The 26,769-nt window shown below is 48.2% G+C and overlaps 5 protein-coding genes across 16 annotated transcripts in view; 4 read left to right on the top strand and 1 right to left on the bottom strand.

Annotated features, from left to right (window-relative positions):
• The first annotated feature begins 2,523 nt into the window (after window positions 1–2,523).
• On the top strand, window positions 2,524–4,265 carry LOC107270272 (glycerol-3-phosphate phosphatase). The gene is made up of 6 exons (XM_015745136.2): window positions 2,524–2,782; window positions 2,939–3,099; window positions 3,174–3,311; window positions 3,379–3,589; window positions 3,670–3,811; window positions 3,886–4,265. Exons 1-6 carry the CDS (start codon window positions 2,650–2,652, stop codon window positions 4,058–4,060), a joined length of 960 nt encoding a protein of 319 aa, XP_015600622.1. The 5' UTR covers window positions 2,524–2,649; the 3' UTR covers window positions 4,061–4,265.
• A 510-nt stretch (window positions 4,266–4,775) lies between these two features.
• LOC107270270 (gamma-aminobutyric acid receptor alpha-like) overlaps window positions 4,776–26,769 on the bottom strand; it is a 22,494-nt gene continuing 500 nt past the window's right edge. The window contains exons 1-11 of one of the 9 annotated variants that reach the window (XM_015745127.2): window positions 18,872–20,562; window positions 18,651–18,810; window positions 15,317–16,140; window positions 10,784–10,992; window positions 10,048–10,240; window positions 9,758–9,978; window positions 7,722–7,804; window positions 7,124–7,264; window positions 5,855–6,007; window positions 5,412–5,686; window positions 4,776–5,295 (exon numbers count right to left, since the gene is read on the bottom strand). In XM_015745127.2, the coding sequence (XP_015600613.1) occupies window positions 4,930–5,295; window positions 5,412–5,686; window positions 5,855–6,007; window positions 7,124–7,264; window positions 7,722–7,804; window positions 9,758–9,978; window positions 10,048–10,240; window positions 10,784–10,842 (1,491 nt within the window). In that variant the 5' untranslated portion in view covers window positions 10,843–10,992; window positions 15,317–16,140; window positions 18,651–18,810; window positions 18,872–20,562 and the 3' untranslated portion in view covers window positions 4,776–4,929. Of the gene's footprint in view, window positions 5,296–5,411; window positions 5,687–5,854; window positions 6,008–7,123; window positions 7,265–7,721; window positions 7,805–9,757; window positions 9,979–10,047; window positions 10,300–10,783; window positions 10,993–15,316; window positions 18,625–18,650; window positions 20,563–26,769 lie in introns of those variants that run through there. The other 8 variants (XM_025087650.1, XM_025087653.1, XM_025087654.1 and 5 more) reach the window with 8 other exon arrangements.
• LOC107270274 (U1 small nuclear ribonucleoprotein 70 kDa-like) lies at window positions 11,668–14,027 on the top strand. 2 transcript variants are annotated; one of them, XR_003060481.1, is made up of 3 exons: window positions 11,668–12,089; window positions 12,199–13,198; window positions 13,437–14,016. XR_003060481.1 is itself a non-coding variant. In XM_015745138.2 (2 exons), the coding sequence occupies exons 1-2, from the start codon at window positions 11,943–11,945 to the stop codon at window positions 13,018–13,020; spliced, it is 969 nt and encodes a 322-aa protein (XP_015600624.1). In that variant the 5' UTR covers window positions 11,668–11,942; the 3' UTR covers window positions 13,021–14,027. The 2 variants fall into 2 exon arrangements, 1 of the variants encoding a protein (XP_015600624.1); XM_015745138.2 differs by having other exon boundaries at window positions 12,199–14,027.
• Window positions 20,614–21,895, top strand: LOC107270273 (farnesol dehydrogenase-like). The gene is made up of 4 exons (XM_015745137.2): window positions 20,614–21,039; window positions 21,115–21,374; window positions 21,439–21,570; window positions 21,655–21,895. Exons 1-4 carry the CDS (start codon window positions 20,739–20,741, stop codon window positions 21,691–21,693), a joined length of 732 nt encoding a protein of 243 aa, XP_015600623.1. The 5' UTR covers window positions 20,614–20,738; the 3' UTR covers window positions 21,694–21,895.
• LOC107270268 (arylsulfatase B) overlaps window positions 22,122–26,769 on the top strand; it is a 6,879-nt gene continuing 2,231 nt past the window's right edge. Inside the window, exons 1-5 of one of the 3 annotated variants that reach the window (XM_015745125.2) lie at window positions 22,122–23,634; window positions 25,449–25,692; window positions 25,912–26,142; window positions 26,219–26,374; window positions 26,477–26,732. In XM_015745125.2, coding sequence (XP_015600611.1) covers window positions 25,489–25,692; window positions 25,912–26,142; window positions 26,219–26,374; window positions 26,477–26,732 — 847 coding nt within the window. In that variant the 5' untranslated portion in view covers window positions 22,122–23,634; window positions 25,449–25,488. Of the gene's footprint in view, window positions 25,693–25,911; window positions 26,143–26,218; window positions 26,375–26,476; window positions 26,733–26,769 lie in introns of all 3 variants that reach the window. The other 2 variants (XM_015745126.2, XM_015745124.2) reach the window with 2 other exon arrangements.

Raw genomic sequence — 26,769 nt, 5'->3', positions numbered from 1 at the left:
CGTTTCTACTCTATTTTCGAATTTCCTATTACTTCCTATTCTCCATCACTCTCCTCCTAGTATATCCTTAAAAATTAAGTTTGAAGAAAAATTAAGTTGAAAGAAATGTTTGAAGTGGTAGTGCATGTAACATACCACACGTATATTATATTGCAATGATATATGTAGTATATCTCTAATGGTACTGTTATTGTTAATCTTTCGCAAGCCATATACTTTGTACGTATACTGTATCATTATTACATTTGTCCAATAAATTATATTATAACACTTGTACACTTTTTGAATCTCCAATTCCTTCCTATATCTCCATCACTCTCCTTCTAATATATCCTTAAAAATTAAGTTTAATGGCATTGATATTACTAATCTTTCGCGGACTATACAATATGTACATCTGTACTTTGTACACTGTATCATTATTCTATTTGTCAAATAAATTATCTTGTAACACTTATACACGTTAATATTATTTTACCCTGTGCGAATATCCCAAAGTACGAGTGAGTTCTGGCTCTCTCTGATTCTCCTCGATTATAACCGTATCCTTTTCCTCCTTTTCTTGCCTTATGCTGCTACACCTCTATTCGGTTATGCTCTATTTTCTCTGTCATTACTTCCATTCCATCAGCAAGTTGCAAAAAGTAAAGGGATTTTTTGAAAGTGCCCTATCGCAATTTGATCAGTACCTGTATCTTCAGAGATACAGCTGATTTTCGAATTACTCTCGGAATTATTTTATTCGAGAAAGTTCACTCGTTCTCTCAGAGATGGCGCCACATATCATGCCCAGGAGGTGCTGCCCTCTTATCGGCGAAAATTCGAACTAATACGAATTCTTTAATAAAAATTAACCCACTGAAGTTTCGACGATGCGATTTTCAAATTACATTTGAAATCATTTAAATAGATTGATAGAATTGATGATAAGAATTTCTTTAATAAGAATAAGGATGCTGTTAGGACGGAGAAGAGTAAGAAAGAGACAGAACTCATTCGTACTCTGGGATATTCGCATAGGGCAAAAGAATATCAACGTGTATAGGTGTTACAAGGTAATTTATTCGACAAATGCAATAATGATACAGTATACAAAGTATAGATATACATACATATATGGTTTTCGTGACATTAGCAATAACAATACCATTTCAGATATACTACATATATCATTACAATATATGTGTAATATGTTACATGCGCTTTAGATTTTTCTTTCTCCAACAGACATTTTAAAAACTTAATTTTTAAGGATATATTAGGAGGAGAGTGATGGAGATATAGGAAGGAATAGGAGATTCGAATAGTGTACAAGTGTTACAAGATAATTTATTGGACAATTGCAATAATGATACAGTACACAAAGTACAATATCAATGCCATTAGAAATATATTACAATCTATCACTACAATATAATATACGTGTGGTATGTTACATGCACTACCACTTTGGATTTTTCTTGTTCCAAATGACATTTTAAAAACTTAGTTTTTGAGGATATACTGCGAGGAAAATGATGGAGATATAGGAAGGAATAGGAGATTCGAAAAGTGTATAAGTGTTACAAGATAATTTATTAGACAAATGTAATAATGATACAGTATACGTATAAAGTATATGGCTTGCGAAAGATTAACAGTAACAGTACCATTAAAAATATATTTCATATATCACTGGAATATAATATACGTGTTGTATGTTATATGCACTAGTTCTTTAAATTTTCTTTTTCCAAAGGATACTTGAACAACACTTAGTTTTTAAGGATGTACTTAGGAGGTGAGTGAGGGAGACTTATGGACGCCGAGTAGCTCTAAATTGATATTTGGATGTGAACCTCTGCTCTCGTGCCTGTGTACTTCGTAATACCTGGGATGTCCTGCGGTTAAAGACACAGGGATATTAAGAGTTATAGTAAAAGTGAGCAATAAGGCGAGACCTGCGTTCCCTTACTTAGATTATTGTTTTCCTCCAAGGAATTTCGCCGTGATTCCGAATTTCGTCTATTCTTGAATTTTGAAACTAGTAAAAATTGCACCTTTGGGATGCTGTATCTCGGAAAGGGTTGGATTTAGGGCTTTTTCTTTGATATTTTAAAAAATCTCTCTACGCAAAAAGCCAAAATGGTCCATGGAAGAGGCTGGCACAGCTCAAAGTGGGATGCAGTTTGTGATCTCTGAATGGAATGATCTGATCTGATTTATATCTCGCCCTGGAAAAAAGTACTGGAGATTATTTATCAACAGTAGAAGCTCCGCTGAGCTCGTGAATTGCATTCGCATTGCACGGATGCATCTAATTAGATTTAGTCGGTTTGCCTATTGTTAGTGTACAAGGTCGATGAATTGTATCCTAGTCGAGATGTCGAGATGTCGAGATATCGAGATACCGGTACACGGTCTGAGAACTCTGTTATGTAAAATTACATAAGTAAGGTCGCGTGGGTAGCGGTCCACGGCATCTGGCCAAGCAGTAACGCAGCAGCGCAGCATCTGCGAACGGCAGTTCAGCCGACTCTCAAGTTTTCACAGCGCGTCTCTCTTCTCGGCGACCTCCGATCATTCGCGTTCACTCGCACCTTCACTGCTGCTACACAGATCCGTCTTTCTTCTTCTTTCTCTTCTTCTTCCCTTCTGTTTCTCCGCTTCATGTCCATTCGCCCTGCTACATCTTCATTCTGCTCAAAGAGGAATATGACACCAAAGTATGTGACACGTTTCTCAAAAGACGAATTGAAAAGTTTCGTCGACTCGTTCGACGTTGTCCTGTCGGACTGCGACGGTGAGTAGAATGTGAATGCAGAGTGAAGCGCGTGCGATCGAAAAGAGAGAGAGAGAGAGAGAGAGAGAGAGAGAGAGAGAGAGAGAGAGAGAGAGAGAGAGAGCTTCTTTCACTATTTTCGAGGATTGCTAAAACTGTACCGTACTGCGCACACAGGTGTACTTTGGAGAGAGACCGAGGCTGTGCCGGGGTCTCCGGAGGCTGTCAAGAAATTCAAAGAAATGGGCAAAAGATTTTTCTACGTGACGAATAACAACACTAAAACGAGAGAAGAGTTATTTCGCAAGGCTAAAGCATTAAATTACGATGCGTCCCCGGTAATTGGGAATCTCGTATTTCCTAAGAGGACCGACAGCACGGCGTTTTTTATCGAATAAAATCTTTTCGACAGGAGGAAATAGTCTGCACGTCTTTTCTGACCGCAATGTATCTTAAAGAGAAGAATTTTGATAAAACGGTTTACATCGTGGGCAGCGACGGAATCGGGAAGGAATTGGATGCGGTCGGCATCAAGCACATTGGAATCGGAGTGAGTAATCGCTTTTCTTATCAGAAGCGAAGTGGGAAGCAGAAACCATTGTAGTTAATCAATGTAGCCTGACGTCATGGAAGGGGACGATGACGTGGAAATGATAAAAGCTTTCAAGCCCAACGCTGAAGTCGGTGCTGTCGTTGTCGGCCTCGACGTCAACTTCAGTTATCCAAAATTGACGAAAGCTGCGACTTACCTTAACGATCCGAACGTTCTTTTCATTGGTACAAACTGCGACGCCGAGAAACCATCTCCGAACTCCAACAAGTTTCCCGGTAGGCCGGCGTCTGAACGAAAGAGTCTTCGAGGCAAAAAGTTACCTCTCACAAATGTACCGAGCGCAACCTCCTTTCAGAAAGCGGGTGCTTGATACGCGCCGTCGAAGTGGCGACCAATAGACGTGCCGTGATTCTAGGGAAGCCAGAGGCCTACGTTAGCCAATACGTCATTAAGAAATATTCCCTCGAGCCGAAGCGGACCCTCATGATCGGAGACAAGTAAGAAGAATCTTATCATTGTCACTAGCGTCGCGGCCGCCCGACTCATTAAACTTCTCTATACATCTTTCCAGCTGTTCGACGGACATTAAATTGGGCAAGCGTTGTGGATTCAAGACGTTGCTAGTGTTAACGGGTGTCACTAATTCGCACGACTTTGAAAAAATGCTAACTGCCACCGAAGAAGCGCAGCAAATCATTCCAGACTATTACGCTCAAGAACTGTTAGACGTGGTGCGCTCACTCTGATTGCGAGTTTACCAATGACTCAATTCTTTTAACCAATCGTAAACTTCATAAACGGCGACACCGTGACGAAGGGAATACCAAAGTTTTTGCCCACCTATATTCCAAGGATAGCGACGCGGATTTCTCTATTTCCATGTTGAAACTTTATTTCTCTGTTAAATATCTGATGAAATTTGAGGTCTTCTAATAAATTCATAAGACATTATGACAAGAACTTTTTCTTTCCACCCGTTATAGGGGTGGTCCTCGGGAACTCTTGGGTAAATTCATCGTCCCCCCTTCGCAATTCCCTTTAGGTTCTAATAGACTAGTAGCTGTAACATCTCCTAAAATATAATTCGAATCTGAAATTACACCTTTCCCTGGCAATTTTCAAATGCAGACTGACGGATACTTGAATAGATCCTGGAATTAAGAGATATTCGACCATTGTCAGTGTCAATTGCAATCGCGCCAGTGTTAAAGAGATGCACCTGATATACATACGAAAAGATAATGCATTCGTAATTTGGTCCGATTGCGCAGCGCACAATGAAAGAGAAAGAAATACAGCTGCGTTCTGCTTAAGGCAATAGTCGCTTCTCGCGTATCTTCCAAATAGTCCCTGTCATCTATATACATATATAATATATATGTTTTGAGTAACTTTTACAACTAGCAACGTTCTTATCGACGTATCTTTTATCGAGAGTGGCGCATGAGCTGAGAACACACGTTGTTTCCAATTGCAATTGCAATATATCCAACTGTATTATGACGATACAAACTTCATGTCAAGCCATCCAGGTTCTTGGTAATATTACGCACGCAAACACTTGTAAAATTGGTCGGCTACGTAGAGAGACGGATCAAGCGGACGTTCATTGACATCAATCTTGATACTTGGGCTGCGCGTAGTTGATTCTCTCGCTCCTCGAGAGATAGGCGTACCAATAGAAGACGTTGATAGCCAGGAAGAAGAGTGGGAAGACGACTCTACTCGCGCGGTCGATCTTCGATACCGAATTGTATCTAGGTGCTCTTCTCCTTCGCCTACGCCTTGAAAGTTTTCGAGGAGGTGGTGCTTTTGCTGGCGGCGGGCTGCAGGGGATGCAGGATATCGGCCACTGTCCACTGGGGCGTCGCCTGCTCGGCTCAGGTATAGCCGAGAGAGGAATCACTTCGTTGAGGCCTTCTTCTCCGTTCAAGGCGAATCCACGGCTCTGGTCATTCATCCATGAGGATTTACGTTGAGCCTAGAATAAGCCCACGCGGTTGCCTTTGACATTATGTCCTTTTCCTTTTCGCTTGTTATGAGAGAGAGAGAGAGAGAGAGAGAGAGAGAGAGAGAGAGAGAGAGAGAGAGACGTACCGTATCGTTACTCGTTGTTCTCCACTTGACGATGACCTCCTTCTCATCCTCCTCGTCGCTCGAATTCTCCGTGTCGCTTAGATCCGAACTAAAGTAGCACTCGCCGGAACCATACTTGGTGAAGTAGTGAACGACGGCAAACTGTATGATCGTAGCGAAGATGAAGGCGAAGGAGAGAAAGACAAAGAAGTCGAGGGCCGTGGGATAGGGCACCTTCGGCAAATCGGTTCTGGCTTCGAGTCCCAGGAAAGTCATGGTCAATACGGTCGTTATACCTGAAACAAAAGCAGCAGTCTTTTTACTATAATAGGTATTCTCTTAAGTTTCCATTTAGAAAAATGATAGCACAAAATGGTAAAAGATTCTTGAAAATAGATTTCAGGATTATAGTCCGTTCTATCACAAGCTCTCCAGTCACAATCTCAGCCATTCTCGAAACTTACCGAGAGACACTCTGTCGGCGGTGGCTTCCCTGTTCAACCAGAAGGAGACCCAGGAGAGAACTACCAGGAGAACGCAGGGACCGTATACTTGAATTAAGAAGTTTCCCATGTGTCTTTGAAGATGAAACGATACTAGAAGCATCGAATATTCTCCTAAAAGAGAGAACAGAGCAACGATTAATGGATTTACCTACAAGTCGGAAAAACGAGAGGCGACTGGAGGAAAATTAAAATGCACGAAGCAAAATCCGCAAGCTGAGAATTTACCATGAGCTTGTTGTTTGGCGCTTTATACCTTAAATCTACTCCACAGATAACTGATCTCAAGCTAATTTAAATGATGATCAGGGAGAGGGAAAGACTTTGGAAACTCCGTCGACGTTGATGAATAAAAATGGGGAGAAAATTAGGGAGACAAAAAAAGTGGGTCAAAAAAGGTAATACAGTAGGTATCTTTTATGTAATCTGGAGAGGAAGCAAGGAGATTTTGAGGGAGGACATGGTTTCCTCCCAAGAATTCCCAATTACTCGGGTGTTTGGCATTTTCGCTAGTCTGGAAGTTTGCCGTGCAACCGTCAAGGAGTCTGCAATTTTTTAATAAAAATATTTAACGAAATCGACGATGCCTTTATATTGGCCACTTCTTCTCTTTACTTCCTTTTCTCTGCGTGGAGAAGAGTGAGTCAGTGAGTCAGTGAGTCAGCGAAGAGAAGCACGAGTGGAGCGAGGCGGTGGCGCGCACTCGAGCACTGGCCAAATTGGAAGACTTTGCAAAAACCAACAGAGTTTAACTCGATCAGCGCGCTTCTCAAGGAGAAGCATGGGCGCCAACGTCTGCCGCATTAAAAAGACGCTTTGCTCCTGCATTTTCCTCTTCACAGGCCTTGCAGTAGCTCAATCCCAATCCGAACATTAGATCTCTGGAAACTCCAGTCTTTACGCCAGTGAATAGTCCATATCTCCTGAACGACAACGAGTAAGCCCGAAGCCAGCCTCCCTCGAACCACCACCCTGTCCCTCTCGTCACTCCGTAACGGAAGCGCTGTGCTTGATGAAGCCGCTTTGTCTAAGAACGTTGCACTTCCTGATTTTCTTCATTTTACTCATTTTACTCATTTTCCTCCACCCTTTTCCTGCTTTTCCTGCTTTCCCTCTTTCCCTAGGCGACACCCACTGAAAAACTTTAGCAGCAAGAGCCTGAAGCAAAAGAATCAGAGGAAACGAACATGCAAGGAAAGTTAAATAAGTCGGAGGAGAAAGATACTTTACTGTGGGAAAGTGTCGGTGCCATCGAATGATTCGCCGTCGGATTGGCAACGAGATCGAATTGCGAGAGTTTCATGTCCTCGGCAATGGCCACCTGTCTCGCGCTGTTCCACTTGTAGACGACGTCCCTGCTCGTGTAGCCAACTGTAAAGGAAAGCACCAAGATAAGAATTAGGATGCTTCAAGCAAGGATTTAAAAACTGAGAGGTGCTGCCCCCAGCCCCCCTTTCCCTCTCCCGAATTAAGATCCCCCGTTAAGGGAGGCCTAACCAGGACGCGTTAGGCTCGCATGTAGGCCTCCCCAGGGAAGAGTGTGTCACCATAAGGTCTCGCGATCATCCCTTCGAGCCGGAGCAGCTTTAACTTAAATTCTTACGTAGTCGATTCCTTCCTTCGGATCATCCTTCCTTCCCCCAGTCTTCGACCGTGCGTCGCTTCACACCCTCGCCGCTCTTCCCTGATGATCTTCCTGCACGAGATGCCTCATTCAATCTTACCTCAAGTTTACTCGAGAGGAACTCTTCTTCGTCGTGGATCACATAACACTTTTCACGTGAAATTTAATGAATAGAGCAAGACGAAGACATTTGGACATACTCACAGCTGCCAAATCTGAGAGGACACCTCTGAGTATCCATTGGAAAATCCTCGAGATTCATGGGACAGCCCGCCTTGATGGTAAGTCTGTAAATACAGAGGCAAAGTATTTAGTGTACCGCAGGATGCTGCAATTTATTAAATCCCACGTGAAATTCAATACAACTGCATTCGTTCATTCATCCTAAGAATAGTCAGTCTCTCTAGTCAGCGTGTTCCGTCACTCCTGTCCAGCTCGATTCTCCTCTCGCCTTATCTAGTCCTGTTATCTGACTTATCTAAGGTATACATGGAGAGAGAACGTAGAGGTTTCAGTCAGCCTCTTCCCTGAGATCGGACGTCGGTTTCAGTTCGATCGAGTTCACTGTTTGCACGGAGACTGCGCCGATGCACTTTGCCTCTGCACCTAACATGCTGATGAGCCCAAGGGGCTAATACCGACTAGCCGTCTAGTTTTATGAACAATCGAACAATCGAACAATCGAACAATCGAACAATCGAACCATCCAGCTTTCCCGGGAGAAGTCGCGTCTGTCGTGTCGAATCTGGATATTTTCAGCGATGAGCAGCCAAATGGCTACAGCAGAATTTTGGGGACTCGTAAGATTGACATTAACTTGAGGCGTTTCTCGAAATCGGGCAAATTTCTGGTCTTAAATTATCCGGTAGCATTAAATAGGCAGGCTATTAAATGTAGCGAGGTAATTTTCTCACCCTCGTGAAGGAGACGAGATGGGTGTCTGGTAGAGAGGCGAGAATGGGAAGAATGGGGAGAATGGGGAGAATGGGGAGAATGGGAAGAATGGGGAGAATGGGGAGAATGGGGAGAATGGGGAGAATGGGGAAAATGGAGAGAATTACGAAAAAGACGAGAAAGGGTTCTGTGCTGTGTTGCGCGTTGCGGTTCGCGTGCTAAGGAAACCAAGAGCGAGTTGTGGCAAAAGTTCCATCGAGGCTCATGATCAAAGTCTCCCCCCGCGCGTTCATCCTCTTCCCGTCCCCGACTTTCCCGTCACAGCCACCATCCTTAACCATCCTTAACCATCCTTACACCCCCCACCCCCCGCCTTCGCAGCTTCCGCACGGCTGCACCTACAAACGGATACAGAGACCCACATACTCTGTAATTTTTTGAGCACCTGCAAATTTTCGAATGCTGGACGCGATCCAACTCCAGCAGAGGATGCTTAACTCTCGTAAAGGAAAAAGGCTTCCGAACACCTGGACACCGATAACACCGATAAAATGACTCCCTCGAACGGCCTCTGGGGTCAATCCTTCATCAGCACCTACCTCGCTCCAGGATCAGCCCGAATTCTGGTACTGACTGATGCGCCCGGAATCCAATTCTTCTCACGCGCCATCCTCACCTCACATCCGTCACGTGGACGGCTGCTTATTTTGCCAACAATTGACTCGAATTACTCAAAAATAGAACCAGCACCATTTTTCGGAGGGGCTTTTCCATTCAGGACTTTAGAACTTTCCTTTCGACGTACCGCGAGTATCCAAAAACGAGTCCTACGAGGAATCCTTTTTATCCCGCGACATTAGCTGTGACAGATGGCGCACGTATTTTCGGGCCACTCGAGAGGAAACGAGCGGAACCTTTGCGCGATCCGCACGAAACTAGGAGAGATAAGCAGAGTCAGGAGGAAGAGAAGGATGAAACTCTGGGAGTGGAGAAAGAACAACGTCAACGAGGAGAGATTTTTCGGATCCTGCAAGAATCGCGCTCCCTTTGACGTTAATCCAGGAGAAACCCACGGAGAAATTCTACTAGAGTTCAAGAAGTCCAGAATAATGCGCGCATTGATCGTCAGTATTTCTAAGCGCGGTTACGTGGATGCCCACGGCGGACGGGAGGAATCCATCCATGCTCGAGTGAACATTGCGAATGCATTATGCTAACGAGATAGGCGATCTGGCAGCCCTAAAAACCTGAAAACCTCAAAACGGCAACATGACGGCGTCACGTTAATGGTAAAGACCAAAGAGACCTAACAGACCAAAAAGACCAAAGAGACCAAAGAGACTCACCGAGAGCTGTAGAGCACTCGACCGTCCTGGTAAAGTCTAACAAACTTATTGGGGCTGGTAATGGTGTGAAGGTAGCTCTGCTTCCCGTTGTAAAAGTAGGTGTCGGGTTTCCAGATTCTGGCCAGCATCGAGATGCTGAGGGCGAGGGTCTCCTTGCCGCCCTGGAAGGCCAGACGCCTATCCACCCAAGACTGCCGGAAGTAGCAGTCCATCGAGTAGGTCTGGAAAGAAGAGAAAGGAGAAAGAAAGTAAAACAAGTAGGAAAATAGCAACCACCCAGCTGTACCAACCATGTCGACTTCCGAAATTGGTCCCATGCTGCGCACCATAATGTCAACTTCGACGGTCGCGGGGGGCCCGCCGAAGTCGGGCCTCACGCTGTTGTCATACCCGCGCAGCAGGTTGTCCAGGAGTTCCGAAATATTCCCGTGGTTGTTGCTCTGAGCTCGCTGCCTCGTCGAGAGGTTCGAATTGGCCGCGACCCTGGGACAGTCGGGACGCATTCCCGTGGTTACTCTGCACCGTGTCTGATTGCGCTTTGCCTGGGGGTTGCGTCAGCGAAGTTGAGTCAGCGCGTCCCGAGAGTCCCGAGAGTCCCGAGAGCCCCGAGAGTCTCGAGTTCCCACAGCCATACGACGCCCAATGCCTGACCGATATCTGGATTTGATCGGCGCGTCGATGCAATGGCAACTCGGGAAACCTTTCCCCCTTTGATATTCCGCTATTCGTACCGAAAGTGCCTGACTACTGGTCGAATTACACGATGGACCGACAACACGTGCCGGGACTGCGCCAACTTGGCCGAATCGGTTCGATCACAGCCAGCGAGGCAGTTTGATCAAACAGAAGCGCGAAAGCGAAAAGAGCCATTATCGTTTGGCTCCGTCCCTGAGCTTCGCTTCCCACAGTTTACGTGCTCTGGCATAATCAAACATTAATATCGCGGAGGAGCACCGGTACACGTATTAGGGAATCTCTGTTATTTGCCGAGTGCCGAGTTGCATCTCTCTGCGGGTTGCAACTCACGAGAACGAGGCGTACGAAGAGATCAGGTTCGCGAATGCGAGCAGGAGTCGCTGGTTCATCCTGGCAGAAGAGTCTCGAGAGACGTGGAGGGGGGGGGGATCCTTCCCTTCCTACTTTGCTTTTCTCCCTCCTCCTCTCCGCCCTTTCCACCGATGCTGCGATGCTGCGATCCTACTAACCCAAAATCAGTCGAGTCTTCTCATGGCTTCCTGTAAAATTAAAAAAAAAACCATTTCTTAATGTAAAAAAGATCCAAGAGACGCAACAAACTCTCCGTAACGGCACCGAAAGTGATGAGATCAAAGTAAAATGACGCGCGGCGCGGCGCGTCCGATCGAATGAAATACGATTCCTCGTGAAGGATCAGTGAATTTAAATGAGAAGCAACGCCTCGAGGGAAGATTCTGCGCTCCCCAATTATTTCCCTATTACGATTCAAACTACGTCACGAAAAAGAAAGAAATTAAGAGAAAAAATGTCAAAGGTTTATCGTTGACGTTTCGAAGTTTTGATCAAACGTCTGACGGAGGCGAATCTGTCTTGTCCCGAGGCAGGAGCTGCCTCGCACTTACAATTAGAAAACGAAAGAGCTCTCGCAGTCGGACAATCCCGACTCGATTCGCACTCGCTCGAGCTGTGAAAATGCTACCGGTGAAACGTTTCATTTATAATTTCGAAAGAAGGAAGGTCAGAAGGAAATCAGCCTTGATTGCCCATCCAGCGCATCAGCGCAGGTAGTTCTCGCAGAGGTCTCATCGCCATGCTCCCACCATCCACGTGGGCCCACGTGGACCTCCCGACTGCTCTCGAGCTTCCCGGTCGACGAAGCCGAACCTAAACGGCCATGGGATTCGCGCGATCGCGTGTCGAATCGCAAACAGCAAAGGACGAACGCTCGATGCTAAGCAACGCCGCAGCGTCTTGGCAAACAAATATTCATTCGCCAAAGACTTTAATGGCCGTCGAGATGTTCTGATTAAATTTTCGTTAAAATTTCCTTCCCCTTTGTTTCTTGTTGCTTCGCAAAAATCCTAAGGACCAAAGTGCGGAAAAAAGCGTTCTTACAGTGCAACGAAGGAATTTCCTGCTATGAACGTTCCTTCGAGTCACTGGCGCCTCTCATTTGGATCTGTTAGAAGAACCTGGCGAGAGCTTTAAGATGGTTCGTCCTTCGAATCCACGTTTCATGTCCCGTGTCCTTGAGGCAGTGACGCATCTCTCCGAGGGCAAAGGATCCTCAGCGCGAGATGTCCTCTCCTTCGTGAGACAGAATTCGCCGAAACCCGCGAGGAATCTGACGATGCAGGTAAATCTCCGACTGCGCCGATGCTTTTTTTTCCTTCTCTTCTTCCTCTTCCTTTGAAAGTTCAAAATCATTTCTCGAATCGACGCGTCTCTCCTCCTCCGCCGTGCAGGTCCATCGCGCCTTGAAGCACGCAGTGAACGCCGGTCTGCTGCGCCTGAAAAGTGGCCGCTACAAGGCGCTTGTCGCTGTCAATCCCATCAGGGCGAACCTGCACCGCGCGGAAGATCCCAGCAACGGGGGACTCAAGGCCAGCGCCGCCGACACGGAAGAGCTGCCCTTCGGTGGTGATCCCTCCCATCGAATTCAGGAGCGCAGAGGTCGCAGACGACGAAGGAGTCGTGGCCGTCGGCGCAGAAGCGCAAGACGCAGGCGACGTCGAAGTCGTCACCGTCGCAGGGAAACTCCGGAACGGACGACTCGGAAGATGCGACAGGCCCGGCGCAAGGGCGTCGAGGAGGAAGTCGAGGAATGGGCTGTTCCTCGTCGCAAGAGCCACGCGGAAGACCTCGAGGGACAGCGACCCGGGAAGAAGGGAAGAGGAGGAGCAGCTGGATCCAGTGCCGAAGGTACGACGTACTCGGATGATTCCGTGGGGGGTCCCGAGTACGATGACAGCCGGAAGACCAGAAAGTCCAATCGAGGGAGCCATTCCTCGAGTAGGAAGAGGAGAAGGAGGACGACGAGGACGACGAGGTCGAGCGACAGAAAGAGCGAAGGGAAGACGGAAAGGCGATCATCTTCGAGGCACAGGAGTCAGCAGCAGCTGCCAATGGAGTCTCCTCCACTGCAGTCATCCGAGAATGGAATGGAAAGCGACGAGGTTCCTGTCAATTCTGCCAATGAGGAGGAACGTAGAAAGAAGAATTCGCAGGAGGAGGAAATCGATCGTAACGAAGAACCAGAGAACTGCGCAAGCGGCAGCGATCTCTGATGATCATTCGCGCCATATCAGTCCGACGCTGGAACGAGTCTCGTCCTCGCTCATTCGGATCCTCGATTCTCTACATAAATGTATATTCGCGACGCCATACGTCGCCCGTCACCCGTCACCCGTCGCCCGTCGCCCGTCGCCCGTCGCCCGTCGGCAATTGCCCCGTGTTCATTATTAGGTAGTTCGATGAGACTCTACTTAAATAAAAAAGACTCCCGTCGAGGACAAAGTTTTTGCTGTCTCCCTAACCGACCAGAGACTTGTCCCTCTCTCTCTCTCTCTCTTGTCTCCCTCCCTTATTTTTCGGCCCCCCCCCCTCTCAGTCTCCTCTGCTAAGAGACTCCAATTGAAAAGCATTTTCCTGTTATCGGTTTAGCCAATGGCGTTATTCTCTTGCCAAACTTTCTCTCTCGCAGGGTGGCAGCTGTTACTATCGCCAGACGAGTAATCCCTTCATCCTGCACATTTTTGGAGTTCCTGTTGCTCAAAAGGCACCACGAGCAACGTTATCCCGATCGTTCGTTGAATCCATCCCCACGAGATAACTCTTCCTTCCCCCTCGGCACAGAGCAGCAGCTTCCAGGAAAGAAAAGGCTGGCGAGGAAGAACGACGGAGTGACCTGCTTCGAGATCCCACTCGCACTCGGGAGCCTCGGAGTAGGACACGTTCAGCCGTTCAGCCGTTCGGCCGTTCAGCCGTTTTGCTCAAATCTAATTCCTTGCTGAGTTTTCGCCTCGTGTGCAAATCGTGCCAAGAGCAGCTCCTCGTTCTTTCTTTGGCTCGACAATTTCTCTCGACTCGTCTCTGCTGCATTCCGACGCTCGGCTGATAACACGTGTCAGTGCATCGTCGGAGGTGCAGCAGGCGCCCACCCACCCACGATAGTAGCACACGTCGAGCACAATTCGGCACAATATTTGTTTCTGAATGTCAAAAAAATGACGGGGCTACATTTTAGCCTAAACACAATTTATATCCATATAATAAGAAATAAATTGAATAACAAATTTTTTTTACAGCACAATGTAGCACAGTAGTCATATTTAATTTTTTCAAAAAAAGCGGAGCTAACTTTATGCACATGGCTTCTGCAATAATACCTCCAAGATCGTCAGGCTGCAACCAGAAGAATTCTGGAAAAACCAGAGTCAGGCTGTCCGGTAATCACCGGTAATCAAGACTCCGAGATCATGAATAATGGATCGGTCGCTCCCGATTGGCCCGAGGCTTTCGGACTCTTGACGTTCAAGCTCGGAAGCACGTGCGCGAAATCTGAGCCCCGACGTTCGAGGCCCCGTAGCACCAAATCGAAGCTCCGTTGCTCTCGGCAAAGGAAAACCTGTGCCGATTCTCGGGAATCTTCCTACCTCCCGAGGAAACGTTCTTTAAGGTCTTGTCTGTGCTTCCTCTGCATTTGGTCCATGAACTGGAAACGTCATTAGGCCCACGGGAGCCTGAATCGAAGGGTGCAAGGAAGAGAGAGAGAATACGAGATGTGTATTTCGCATTTGTGGTCCATTTTTAAAAGAACAACAGTCGCAGCGAGCGACCAATGAGAATCTGAGGAAGAACAAAGCGCGGAAGGTAGGACGCGCGCCCCGGACGCGAACGCGTTCTTCAAAGGAATTACGGAAGAAACCGTTAAAGTGCGAAAATAAGATCGAAATTCTATTTCACGAAATTCTGGAAGCGGTAGGAATCTCTGTCTAAATGTGGCGCGATCCCCTTAAAGATACGGAGGATCAAAAGAGAAAGCGGCGAAGAGACGAGAGCGAACGAAAGGAAAGCGAATCAATTTCCTTGATTCAACAGGTTATTCGGTTTCTGCGGATGTTCGGCTGTTTGCACATTTGATGCTTCAACTTTCTTGCGTTTCCGAGAGACACGGCATTTCCTTTCTTTTCCTAATTTTTCATGTAATCGCATTACATGTCGCGATGCCAGAAGGAACCGACGAATCCTTGGTAAAAGGTAATTTAAGAAAAAGATGAAGTCCCAAAAGATCATTTTGTTTACCGTGTATCGCTGCATTGTTTTCGCTTACTCTTGACGTTTACTTTCTTGCAAAATTATTCTGTCACGTTTATATTTATTACTGCAATAATGCTTTTACGAGTGAAACGAACTTACTAGCATTAATGCTTACGTACTTTAGCATCGCTTCAGAAAATGAATTTCCATATCTTTTTGTCTTGTTAAATGAAGTAAAGAGTCAGTACGATTGGCGGAAGAAAAATGTTTCTGCAATTTCGCTAATGAAACTCGAAATACGTCAAAATGAGTAAATTGACTCACCGAGGATGATTTCCACGAGTATCCATCGGATTCCGATGTTCAGGCTTCTACAGTCAATTTCACTAAAGTTCCAGGAGCCGGAGATTTATCCTTGCAGGGATCAGAGGCGTCCCGACGGTACCAAGTGGCAGGTGCAGCATCACTCGCTAGTCGTACGTGAGGATCCGGCCAAGCAGAGATTCACGATCAGCTGTCAATTGGTTCAGGAATCAGAGGTCCTTCCTGATTTGCATCTTTCGTCGATGGCCCACGAAAAGCACGTGGCGGCGCCACGACGCGCACTAACACTGAGCGTCGCGTCGGACAGCTGCTGACGAAGAGATAGAGGCGCTGCAGGAGGGGGGAATCCCCCCCCGCGCCCCCTCCGCCGCTGTTGAACCTTCGCTAGCGTCGCTGGGATCGTCGTCGCAGGCACCGAAATTCCATAAACGAATCCCGGAGTCCCGCTGTTTCCCAGGAGCGATTAGGTTAGGGCGGGCGCAGGACTTGGGCTCACATAGGAATATGTTTTTCCAATCCGCGTATATTGAATGCGAAGCAATATGTCGTTATTTAAAGGACACTGCTGAACCTGAATGCTCCAAGTTCCTGCGGACGTCCGTGACGTCCGTGACGTCCGTCTCCGTGTGCGTGAGACGCTTTTTCCGAGGACTCGATGGCTTCGCTGGGCTTTCAGCCAAACAGTTTCTTTCGCGTTTTTCCTGCTGTCTCTCACTCGCCTTTCCCTCTTGTGTTTTCTTTCAAAGGATCACACCGATTATGCCTGCTCCTCCATCACTCTGTCTTGACTTTTGCGCTGACTCAAAGAATTGAGCCCTTGAGAACTGGAAGCGGCACGTATCGTAAATGACTAAAGTATTCCGCATTTGGCGCTGTGGTTTTACGAGAATTTTAATAACCTACCCCGTACTTCCATCCCTTTGTCAGCGCAGCACCAGGGGATCCTCTTATGCGATTACAATGCCTGCTGCTCACAGGCGACCCTCATTCTTGGTCGCGCACAATTTCGAGGAACCGATTAACGAACCGTCTCTCTCTCTCTCTCTCTCAGTGCGTCTTTCTATTAGACGCTCCGTGGAAACTCGATTCGTCTCTCTTATCGATATTTACTGCTCATCCTTTATGGCGGTTTCCCTATAGAATTTGTTGGGGAAGTTCCTTAATCGACAACCCGATCACGTTTCTTGAGCTTTTCGCCTATCGACTTCCCTTTACTTCCGGCTGGACTTCTGCCCTTCCTGCGTCTTCATTCTGTCTGCGATGTGTTTATTCGATATCGCTCGCCGTCGCCTACTTTACAGAGCATGTCCCCTCTGGAGGGGAATTTGGGAGCTTAGTGGGGAGAGAGAGAGAGAGAGAGAGAGAGAGAAACAGGTGTCCGAACGTATATCACATACTGAATATCCTCTGTTAACTCACCGCACTGCTTCACCACGTGTTACCCGCCATTAATGACGTTCGATGTACGTACAAAGCTTCAAGTTTTCGCGATAAAGTTAAAGCATCGGCTGACAAAGAAAACGAACTCGTATCAATCACGGCTATCGCGTCGGCAGTCCGATAGGCCGTAAGATTTTTTAATTAAGTCGTTTCATCTCCCGGATGGAGCCTTATTATCGGTCCACTCGACAATGGAACCCTTGGCTGGGCTTCAAAGTGATCTGATAATTAAAGAGATGCCGAACGTCAGTAATTAAGTAATCAGGAAAATGAGTAGCAGGACATTCTTCTGGGAAATTGGTTGTCAAGGGTACGCAACAGGATTTCCGAAGAAAATTGAATTCTTCTCGGCGGTCCCCCGCGCCAGCGCGTCACCTCCAGTTCCCCACGAGCGGAGCTTCGTTGTCCCCGTGTCGCGCACAGTTAACTCTTTGACTCCCTCCGAGTCTCGTTTTCTTATACTTTGATACTTATACTTTTGCAAATGAGGGAAACCTTCTCCGGGAGGTTCAGGAATATGTCAAAGCTTAGAAGCTCGAGGCCGCGCGAACCTCGAGAGGCTGAAAGGCTTCAGGTTGGACAGAGAAACTTGGTAGTCGGTGTATCGAGGGTGCTTCAGGATGGCACCATCAGCAATATTCTCAACCTGTCCTCGTGATCGGCCTGGGTCCTTAGCAGCCGCGCATTCCCCTTAAGTCCGATAGTCGAACTCGTAAAACCCGTAAAACCCGTAAAACCCGTAAAACTCAATAGCTGCCTGCATTTGGTAAAAGTCTCGCACCGATTAGCGGGAGAAAGGAGAAAAAAGTCCCGCAACGTGTCCGACTGGACTTACTACCTAAGACGACCGCCCTTTTCGTTTTCCCGTAGTTTTCCGAGCAACAAGACTGCCCTGACGACGAGTCTGCAGGGAGGGAAGAAATTACGTTAGGCTACGTTACGTTAACGTCGTTACGTAATTTATCTGAACACGTTTTGCCAAAAATCTTAAGTCGGCCTCGCGAGGACATCTCTGCGTCGGCAAGGAGCGTCGCGTGTCGACCTTGCGACCTTCTATTCGCTCCGAGTTTCACGCCGCTCTCTACCTGATTCCGAGATCCAGACTCGCTTTCAAAGGAACTCCGAGTGGCCCGCGCGCCTCCAGCACTCGCGTTTCTCTCCTGTGCCTTGGATTCGGTATCGCATTAGAGCTGGATCAGGATCAGTTGGCTTCAGCTCACTGGCTGATTACCGCACATCCTTCGGGAGGAACTCGAGCGGAAAGAGACAGACAGAGAGAGAGAGAGAGAGAGAGAGAGAGAGAGAGAGAGAGAGAGAACAGGAGCGAAGAGTGGGCCGAGAAGGTGGCCGCCTATCGCGGAAGTACGGCTCGCGTCCCTCCGATCGATCCTATGCTTAGAATTTCCCGAAAGAAAGAGCAAGATATCCCATTCACCGAGAACCGGGAGACTTGGCCAATCCTCGGAGTCCTGTAAGGATCTGCTCGAGGAAAAGCCTCCGAGCGATTTGACTGGAAAGAAAAAGGGATGCCGGAAGCAGCGCGAGCTGCAGGCGCATCGGAGACTCGAGGCGCGAACGTAACGCAGGGAGCGATAGGTCGACGTGGATGCTGGACAGCGACGTGTCTTCTGTGTCGAAGCATCGTTCATCGACTATCGCCGAGCGGCAACGCTGATTCGGCAGGTTCAATCGCAAGGATCAAATGTCCACACTGTTCGTGCTGTCACTTTGCGTCTTTACTTGTAAACTACTTGTGTGCTGCAATCGGCTTCATTCCAATATCTCAATATCTCTACCCTTGGTCCTCGCAATACATTATTCCAATGATTGCCGTTAGCGCGAATAGTGGGTGACCTACTCGAATAAATTATTTATAGAAATTCATTATACATACGCATCCTTCTCAGGCAGCTGTCACGTCGGCTTTCAATCATCCTCCGAAGCTTCGTCGTTCGAGAGGAATCTCTCACGGCAGGAGTGACGGCGACGCTGCAGCCGATCCGGATGCTGCACCAGCCACTGGATGCTGCGATTATGTCTATCCGCCACTTGACCTGATTCGGATTAAAATGTTTCCTAGTAGTGGTGCAACTGCAATATTTAGCCGATAATCACGCGCACAGGATTGCCCGAGGCCGGAGGTCTTGGTCCATCCTTCGACTCCGCAGGAGCTTTGAGATCGAAGGAACGCAAGCGGGCGACTCTCGTAAAGTGCTCCTGACTTTCAATTGAATTCGAAGAGTCTGCCCGAAACTGAATAGATCCGATGTCCGATTGTGTCTCGCTGAATCGAAATCGAATTACCTTCATCACTATCACGCACGTTTCAATCCGGCCCCCCTGTTATCAGGGTGACGCGGCGACACGTGCACCTCGGCGCCTCAGTCGCTCAGCCTGGGAACCAACGGGAATTCCGAAATTGCAATTTGATTCTCGACTGGTCGCCGCATGATAAACCGTCTCACGTCCCCGACAACTTTGATTGCTTCTGATTGTTGTAGTCTTTCTCACTCCTTCTCCCGCGTTGACACCCTCGACTTCGCACTTACCCTCTCTCTCTCTCTCTCTCTCTCTCTCTCTCTCTCTCCCCCTCTCTCTCTCCCCCTGCTCCTCTCATTCGCGCGCGCTCGATTCTATCAACTACTCGAGAGACATACCAAACTCCCCAAAGGGCACGATCGTCGGATTGACTCCATGTATGTACTAACGCGGCTGCATCTTTATGTCCTAACGTGTGCAATTATACACGTATTCGATATGAAGCACGCGATATGATGCACGCGATAGCAATTAAATACTTGTTTACTCGCTGCGCGTCCACAAATTCTATCCGGGAAGGTTGGCTCGGTGACGTCCCGAAAGATATAGGATGTTTCTTTATATGTGTAGGGCTACTCGAGATACACAGGTATGCCAAAAATTAGCGACCCATGCGGATTCTTAATGGGTTAGAGTAGCTCTTACCGTTTATTTAAAGTTTTTTCCTATCTGGCACAGTTTACGAGACATATATTGAAAATACTGAAAATCCAAGAATTTTGTAGGCCTATTTTGACTCATCGAATGTCCTGATGGGCCGCTACTCTTTGCCATACGTATATGTATGTATCTTGAGTACAGCTCTACGCAATATATTAAGACACCCTATGTTTCGGAACGTGTCACCAAGATAACCTTCCTCGTAAGTCCGGAAATGGTGCCGCGATGGAATTGCAAGTCACATTCGTGCATGCACGCATGACTTGGAGTTCTTCGGGTTTCATGGATAAAAAACAAACTTACACGCCCATGTTGTATTGTACAATAGAAATGAGCCTCCGAACCATTGTGCTTTGGCAATTGTGAATCGAAGGCAATACGTGCGAAAACCGATTCAGGAATTCCTCAGGGCATTCGATTGGACTATCTCGACAATCTCGACGGTCGGACAATTTCGAACTTGAAGAAGCATCCTAGAGCAAAAAAGCCGACGCAATAATTCTGCCTCGTTTGTATAGTAGATAAAAGACATCGCCGTTAAATGTCGTGTGCTAAAGTTTAATCTTTCGATAAGGATGATAATGCTCCTGATAAAATATATCTATACGAAAAAAAAAGATCTACCATTGTTTCTTATTTATTTTACTTTCCTGATAAGCTTTCAACCATTTTCAGTTTGAAAAGAAATATAAAAGACGAGTACTAATGTCCATCTCTCTTTTATTGAATGACCCTGCTATCATTCTACGACTAAGAATAAGATGGACTTGAATCCGTAATGGCTATGGTGCGTCAATGTAGTAGCGACGTAGCGATGTATGTGCTGGCGTGCTGGCGTACTGGTGTAGCGGTATCGTGCTAGAGCCACCAGCGTGACCGTAGAGCGTGTAGTAGGGGACTCGAGGTTATAAGAGCAAGTATGGAGAAGCGTCGTCAGCCGCGAGCCAGCCGTGAAACAGCCGTGTGAAACAGCCGTAGTAGAATATTTGGTCGCACCCGAAGGATGGATCGTTGGCGAGGAAAAGTGGCGATCGTGACGGGTGCGAGTGTCGGTATCGGAGCGGCGCTCGTGGAGGCTCTGGTCAACGAAGGTTTAAAGGTGGTCGGACTGGCGAGGAGAGTAGGAAAGATGGAGGAATTGGCGTCGAGTCTGAAGGATAAGAAAGGAACGTTGGACGCGGTGCAGTGCGACGTCAGCAAGGAGGAAGACATCTTGAAGGCATTTAAAATCGTCGAGGAGAAATTCGGGGGCCTCGACATTCTCGTTAACAATGCGGGAGTGCTCTTCCCGAGCAGCATCATAGGTATGATTAATCGGTAATCCTTGATTAGACAAGAATAATCGGAATAATGTAGAAGGGATCTCTTAACTCGCGCAGAGGGCCCTACCGAGCACTTTCGTCAGATTCTCGACGTGAACGTTTTCGGGGTGAGCATCTGCACGAGGGAAGCGGTGCGCTTGATGAGGAAAAGCCCCTCCCAGGGGCACATTATTAACATCAATAGCGTCGCCGGCCACAACGCCGAACTCATAATGATCCCGATAAGCATCTACGCCGCGAGCAAATTTGCAGTTACCGGACTTACGGATTCCGTGAGAAACGAAATCGCGGCCGCCAACCTGAACATCAAGATTACGGTGAGTCGAGCATTTTGCATTCTCCGACTGTCGAGCGAGTTTAAAACTAGGGAAATCTGCACAGAGCGTGAGTCCGGGTGCCGTGGAGACTGATATGATCAACAAACTGGACGTCCCGAGCAGTATGGTCAAGCTAGCCAGTGCGGATATCGTCGACGGGATACTCTACGTTCTGAGCACGCCGCCACGAGTTCAGGTAAAAAAGGGGCGATCCCTCGGGGCTCTTCGGGGTCGTCCATTAGCCACATTAGACAGACCTATTCAGAGATTGTGTTTCTAGGTGAAGGAGCTGACGATCGCACCTTTCAATGGATCCTAAAGTCCGTCGAGTCTTCGTGTTCCAGACGCCTCTCGTGTCTCTCGTGTCTCTCTTGGATTACGCGATAAAGACTACCGTCCAGTGTGCATTGTTCAACGTCAGGATGAGGCAGGAAAATTGATCAAGTCCACTCGAGGCATGACAGCGCGCCGGCTAATTGCCGCCATGCAAATCCGATCGATTAAAATTCACCAACAGACGACCTCTTTCGTTTACAATCTCCCGCTCCCCATTCTCCCAATCACCCATATATCCCCATCTTGGCTCTTATAAATTTACAGGTTTACAGGAACATTGAACGACTCGCCGGGACGCTTGGCCAACTATTATCTTCTGGATATGTCAGTGGCTTTAACCTACGTTAAATGGTAAACCAGAGTGATGGCTCCCTCGCGCTTAGCCTCCTTTTCCTGCGACAATAAATGCAGCCTCCCGCGGCTCCTATAATCGGAGAACTTGTCCTTGCGCGCCTCTGATTTCCAGCAGTCCAAGTCGCGCGCGTCGGCTGCGGATCCAACCATCCCTAACGGAACCTCCGAAAAACAGATTCCTCTTTTCCTCTTTTCCTCTTTTCCTTTCGTCTCGTCTCGTCTCGCCTCGCTTGCTTCGATTCATCCGAGCACTTCCGCCAATTGGATCCTCTTTTTGTCTCGATGACAATAATAAGATAATAAGATAATCTACATGCTCAAGGTTCCTTACGGAGATGGTAAAGGTGTATCGGTAAAAGTACAGTCCGCTCGAGTCTCTTGGTCTCGTACTTGGGTCGAGACTCTACAGTCTATTTAGATTCTAGATAAACGCTAATTACCACTTTGCATTCGCTCGATTACGGCGCAGTTCCTTCCTATGGATTGGATTTCGTGTCTGGGTCCAGGTCGAGCCTTAGGAACGCGTAAGGCCTGGGGCCTATAGTAGTCTATAGTTATGTCCAAATATTATCAAGAAAAAAAGAGACTATCCCATTGAGTTCTCCGTCGAAGCGGCCTCGACAACAAATTCCTTTCCACGCGTATCAAGTGTCAAGTGTCAAGTGTCAAGTGTCAAGAAAAGAAGAGAGGCCAACGAGGATCACTGCGAACCATCCAACAGCCTCGGATACCAGCAATACCGAATACATATTTCTGCCAATCGGGAGTAAGCGATCCGATGATCGAGAGAAATCTGCTAAAGTTTCCCGATTTAGGAAAGAGTCACGAACGCGAATTCGAGCGTCAAACAGTTGAATCAGCCGAGTCGAGGCAGTCTCTCGAGAGTTTCCTTGACTGCGCGACGCGACGGGTGACGCTGCCTTAGTCGGAGGCGCCCGGAGGAAAAAGATCTTCTTCGAACAGGCCTCGTTACACTCTGAGACGGGCGACAGCACAGTCGAGAAACCTTGAAGGTCAACGCTCAAGAGACTCCTGATCGCTGGGGGACACAACACCTAGCACAATCTTGCAATCTCAATTGAGTCTTTTCTAATTGGCTCTGCGAACAACCAATTACCCGTAAGAATGGACCAGTCTTGTTTCACCTGGCAATCCACTGGTCGCTCAGTCGCGGCTTCTGGCTCTGCGCCTTTCTGGTGTCGAGCAGCAGTAGAAAAGTCCGGGACAAGCGAAGCGTCAACTACGAGGCGGCAAAGACTGCGAGAGGAAATAAAACTGTTTGCGGCGTCTCGCTTGGACCTCGAAGATCGGGAAGAGATCTGCCGCGAGATCTGCGCCTCGCAATGCCCTGTGGGCTCCGTCGTTGGAAGCTGCGAAGTCTCGATCCCCACTCGCGAGTAGCTCCTACCTTCATCAAAGTCTTGTCCAGCCTCCGAGCCTCAATCTGATTGTCAGAGTCTGAAACTGAGAGCCAGACTGTCTGGAGGTTCCTCAGTTCCTGAACCGTGGAGACTCGTAATAGTCGCCCGTGAGCCACTGGACGGAGAAGACTCCTCTACGTTTACGCGCGGTAAGTCCACTCGACCTTTTCCTCTTTCCGCAGATTCTGCACGTTGCTCGCACTTGCGCGCGCGCGCGCGCGCACACGCGTCTCTCGGAGCCACGTCCTCCCGCAAGGCCTTTCGGCATCTCGTTCCGACGACCCGACGACCCGACGACCCGACGATCGTGACGGAGGCCAACTTGAAACTTCTCTCGTCGCTTCCCTTTGCTCCTTCGAATAGGAAATTCCTGCCTGGAAGTTGCCCAATGTAAAAGCCTGTCGGAGTCTCGCGGGCGAAAAAGAGGAAATTAATTGACAAGATTCTCCTCGATAGTTCTCCCCCATTGGAATCGAAAAGTTTAGAACTAACAAAGTAAGGTTGCAGCTTGCCATCTCGGGTGGCATCGTTAGACGGCAATGAGAGCAAAGAGCAGAGTAGGGAAAAGAGGAATCTGCATGCCGAAGGCAGGAAGCCAACGGAGACGGAGGTAGGCGAAGTGACAGAGACAACGGACAATGGCGTACTTGGATTAATTCCGAGTAATCGCGTGCAACTTGACACAGTCGATCGGCGGCTGCGAAGAGACGGCAGGTGGACGCGGCCTTGCGGACTTGCAGCTCCGGAACAGCGCAAACACGCTGTGTCGCACGCGTTCGGCAATCGGCAATCGGCAGTCGGGAATCGGGAATCGGGAATCGGGAATCGGGAATCGGCAGTCGACGGTCCGACTACGGATTATGACTACTTTCTCTATTATCATTGAAAAAGGTCACGGTGCTGACACGGCAGAGAGAGGCAGCCCAGCCCGGCAGTGCTTAAACCTCCAATGCTCTACGACAAACGGTCGCTACTCGATTTCGAACTGATTTGGAAACTCGTTTAAAAAAGTGTCTCTTCAAGGCCTCGACAGCGCACGCTACGGAAATGGTCGTCGTTCGCCTGAGAGCTGACTCGGCTGGCTTTGAGTGGTCACAACTTTTCAGGAATTTCGACAAGAATGCGTGATACGACAGAGACAGTCTGCCGCAGATCTGATTCGCTTGACTCGGTCATTCGACAGGACGAGCGATTGTCAAAAAAAAAGTTGCCGAACGCCGTTGCCATCCAGTTCGATTATTTTCGGTGTTTTTTATGAAGCGATCGTGTTGCCGTTTGACGATCAGTCCCACTTATGGTACAAGTGGACGATGACCCTCGAAATAATGAATTTACTGTTAGACGCGAGGCTGCCGGTGCCGCGGAAAGAATCGCTATGAGCCAGCTGGCGTCTTTACTAAGATCTAAGATCTTGCTGTTCCGGAGAAATGGAATTGCTGAGATTATCAAGACTCTCCTCTACGCGATTCCGCGCCGAGATCATCCTCGTAGAGAGCCTTACAATTAGTCGGATGCACTTTAGCGCCATCTTCCTGTTTCAGTCGTTGCGATTCCTCCCATTGCAATGGCAATAGCAGCATCTGCTCTCTCTCTCTCTCTCTTTCTGCAATTCTTTCGATTCCACCGAGATTTCGACCTTTCAGCGTCTCCGTCACGGTCCAGAAACTCACGCGCGCCCGAGCTCAAAGCAAATGTTCGTCTGTAGGTCAGCGAGAACAAATTTTCCAGTGCAGAGAAACATGTCATCTTACGAATTGTCATTTAAGCCGGCTGTCTCTCGAGTGACTTCGGCACGTGCTCTATATAAAAGTTCGCGTGAAAAGCTCCATTAGTAGCCAACAGCCCAATTTCTAATGTCCCGCCTGTCCGGTTTCCTGCTTTCCAATCTCTGGCAATTCTCGGCTCTCAATGTATTGCCGGTGCTAGAGAGCCGAGCTTCTAATTCTCCTGGCTTGCTTCCCAGATTCTCTCTCTCTCTCTCTCTCTCTCTCTCTCCCATCAGGATGAGTGGCTTGTGGTTACGGCTGGCGTCGCTGCTGGTCGTTTTCTCCTCGCTGCTTGCCAATCCGAGCCGTCCAGCAGTTTCGGGGACTTTGCCGCCTTCGCCTACTTCGTCCTCTTCGTCTACGGGAAGGACCGGAAATGGGGATCACGATATCGGCAAGAGCGAGCGACCTAACATCATCATCATTCTCGCCGACGACATGGTGAGATAACGACTGTCAGAGCGTCTCTTCGGAACGGTTCTTGGGATCCTAGAAAATCGATTTATATCCAAAGCTCTCCTGGTGAAAGTACTTGACACGCGACGGAAGTAGTCGCCGTAGCTCTCCCACAAATAGTCCAATAGTCCGATGATAGTCCGACACAGTAATCTCGAGCGCCTCTTCCATATCTCATTTTACGCGGGTCTCTATCTCTATCAGGGATGGAACGACGTCAGCTTTCACGGATCGAATCAAATTCCGACGCCCAATATAGACGCTCTCGCCTACAACGGCGTCATCCTGAACAATCACTACGTGCCTGCCCTTTGCACGCCCAGCAGATCGGCCCTCATGACTGGCAAGTATCCCATTCACACGGGGATGCAGCATTCCGTGATCCTGGAACCGGAGCCCAGAGGACTCCCTCTTAGAGAGAGATTGCTGCCCCAGGTACGTTCCAAGTGTCACTCGGAGAGGATTCTCAGGGGCGGAAGGTTCTCTCAATCGGGATGCATTGTTCTTGCAGTACTTGAGGGAGGCTGGATACAGGACTCACGCCGTGGGCAAATGGCACCTGGGCTATTACCGGCGCGAATACACTCCGACTTATCGCGGGTTCGACTCGCACTTTGGCTACTGGAACGGACTCCAAGATTATTACAGCCACCAAGTCGAAGCCACGGTAACGTTGACAGCCAGCATTCTGGCATTCAGGCACTCAGGCTCACGAGCAGCCGGAAGCGTATCTGCTAATCACTCATCTCTCTAATGACTACTTTTCCAGTACGAGGGCTATCGGGGTTTCGACATGAGACGCAACATGAGCGTGGCCTGGGAAACTGCTGGCAAATATTCGACTGATCTCTTCACCGAGGAAGCAGTGCGCCTGATCGAGAATCACAGAGTGAACGAGCCCATGTTCATGTACCTGGCCCACCTGGCGCCGCACACGGGAAATCAGGATAATCCCTTCCAGGCACCGGATGACGAAATCGCCAAGTTCTCCCACATACTCGATCCCGAGAGGAGGATATACGCAGGTGCGAGGGGTACTTGCGCTGTCGCCCCCCCTCCCCC

The sequence above is a fragment of the Cephus cinctus genome, unplaced genomic scaffold (assembly GCF_000341935.2).
Source record: "Cephus cinctus unplaced genomic scaffold, Ccin1 Ccin1_scaffold0715, whole genome shotgun sequence".
In the NCBI taxonomy this organism is placed as follows: domain Eukaryota; kingdom Metazoa; phylum Arthropoda; class Insecta; order Hymenoptera; family Cephidae; genus Cephus; species Cephus cinctus.
Note: the sequence above shows the minus strand (reverse complement) of the source record. Positions and strands in the feature narration are given on the sequence as shown.

Coding starts and splice junctions, on each gene's coding strand:
- LOC107270272 (XM_015745136.2), top strand. CDS start 2,650: ATGTCCATTCGCCCTGCTACATCTTCATTCTGCTCAAAGAGGAATATG. Junction 3,100..3,173: donor TAAATTACGATGCGTCCCCG/GTAATTGGGAAT, acceptor TCTTTTCGACAG/GAGGAAATAGTCTGCACGTC. Junction 3,812..3,885: donor ACCCTCATGATCGGAGACAA/GTAAGAAGAATC, acceptor ACATCTTTCCAG/CTGTTCGACGGACATTAAAT.
- LOC107270274 (XM_015745138.2), top strand. CDS start 11,943: ATGGTTCGTCCTTCGAATCCACGTTTCATGTCCCGTGTCCTTGAGGCA. Junction 12,090..12,198: donor CGAGGAATCTGACGATGCAG/GTAAATCTCCGA, acceptor TCCGCCGTGCAG/GTCCATCGCGCCTTGAAGCA.
- LOC107270273 (XM_015745137.2), top strand. CDS start 20,739: ATGGATCGTTGGCGAGGAAAAGTGGCGATCGTGACGGGTGCGAGTGTC. Junction 21,040..21,114: donor CTTCCCGAGCAGCATCATAG/GTATGATTAATC, acceptor TAACTCGCGCAG/AGGGCCCTACCGAGCACTTT. Junction 21,375..21,438: donor ACCTGAACATCAAGATTACG/GTGAGTCGAGCA, acceptor AAATCTGCACAG/AGCGTGAGTCCGGGTGCCGT.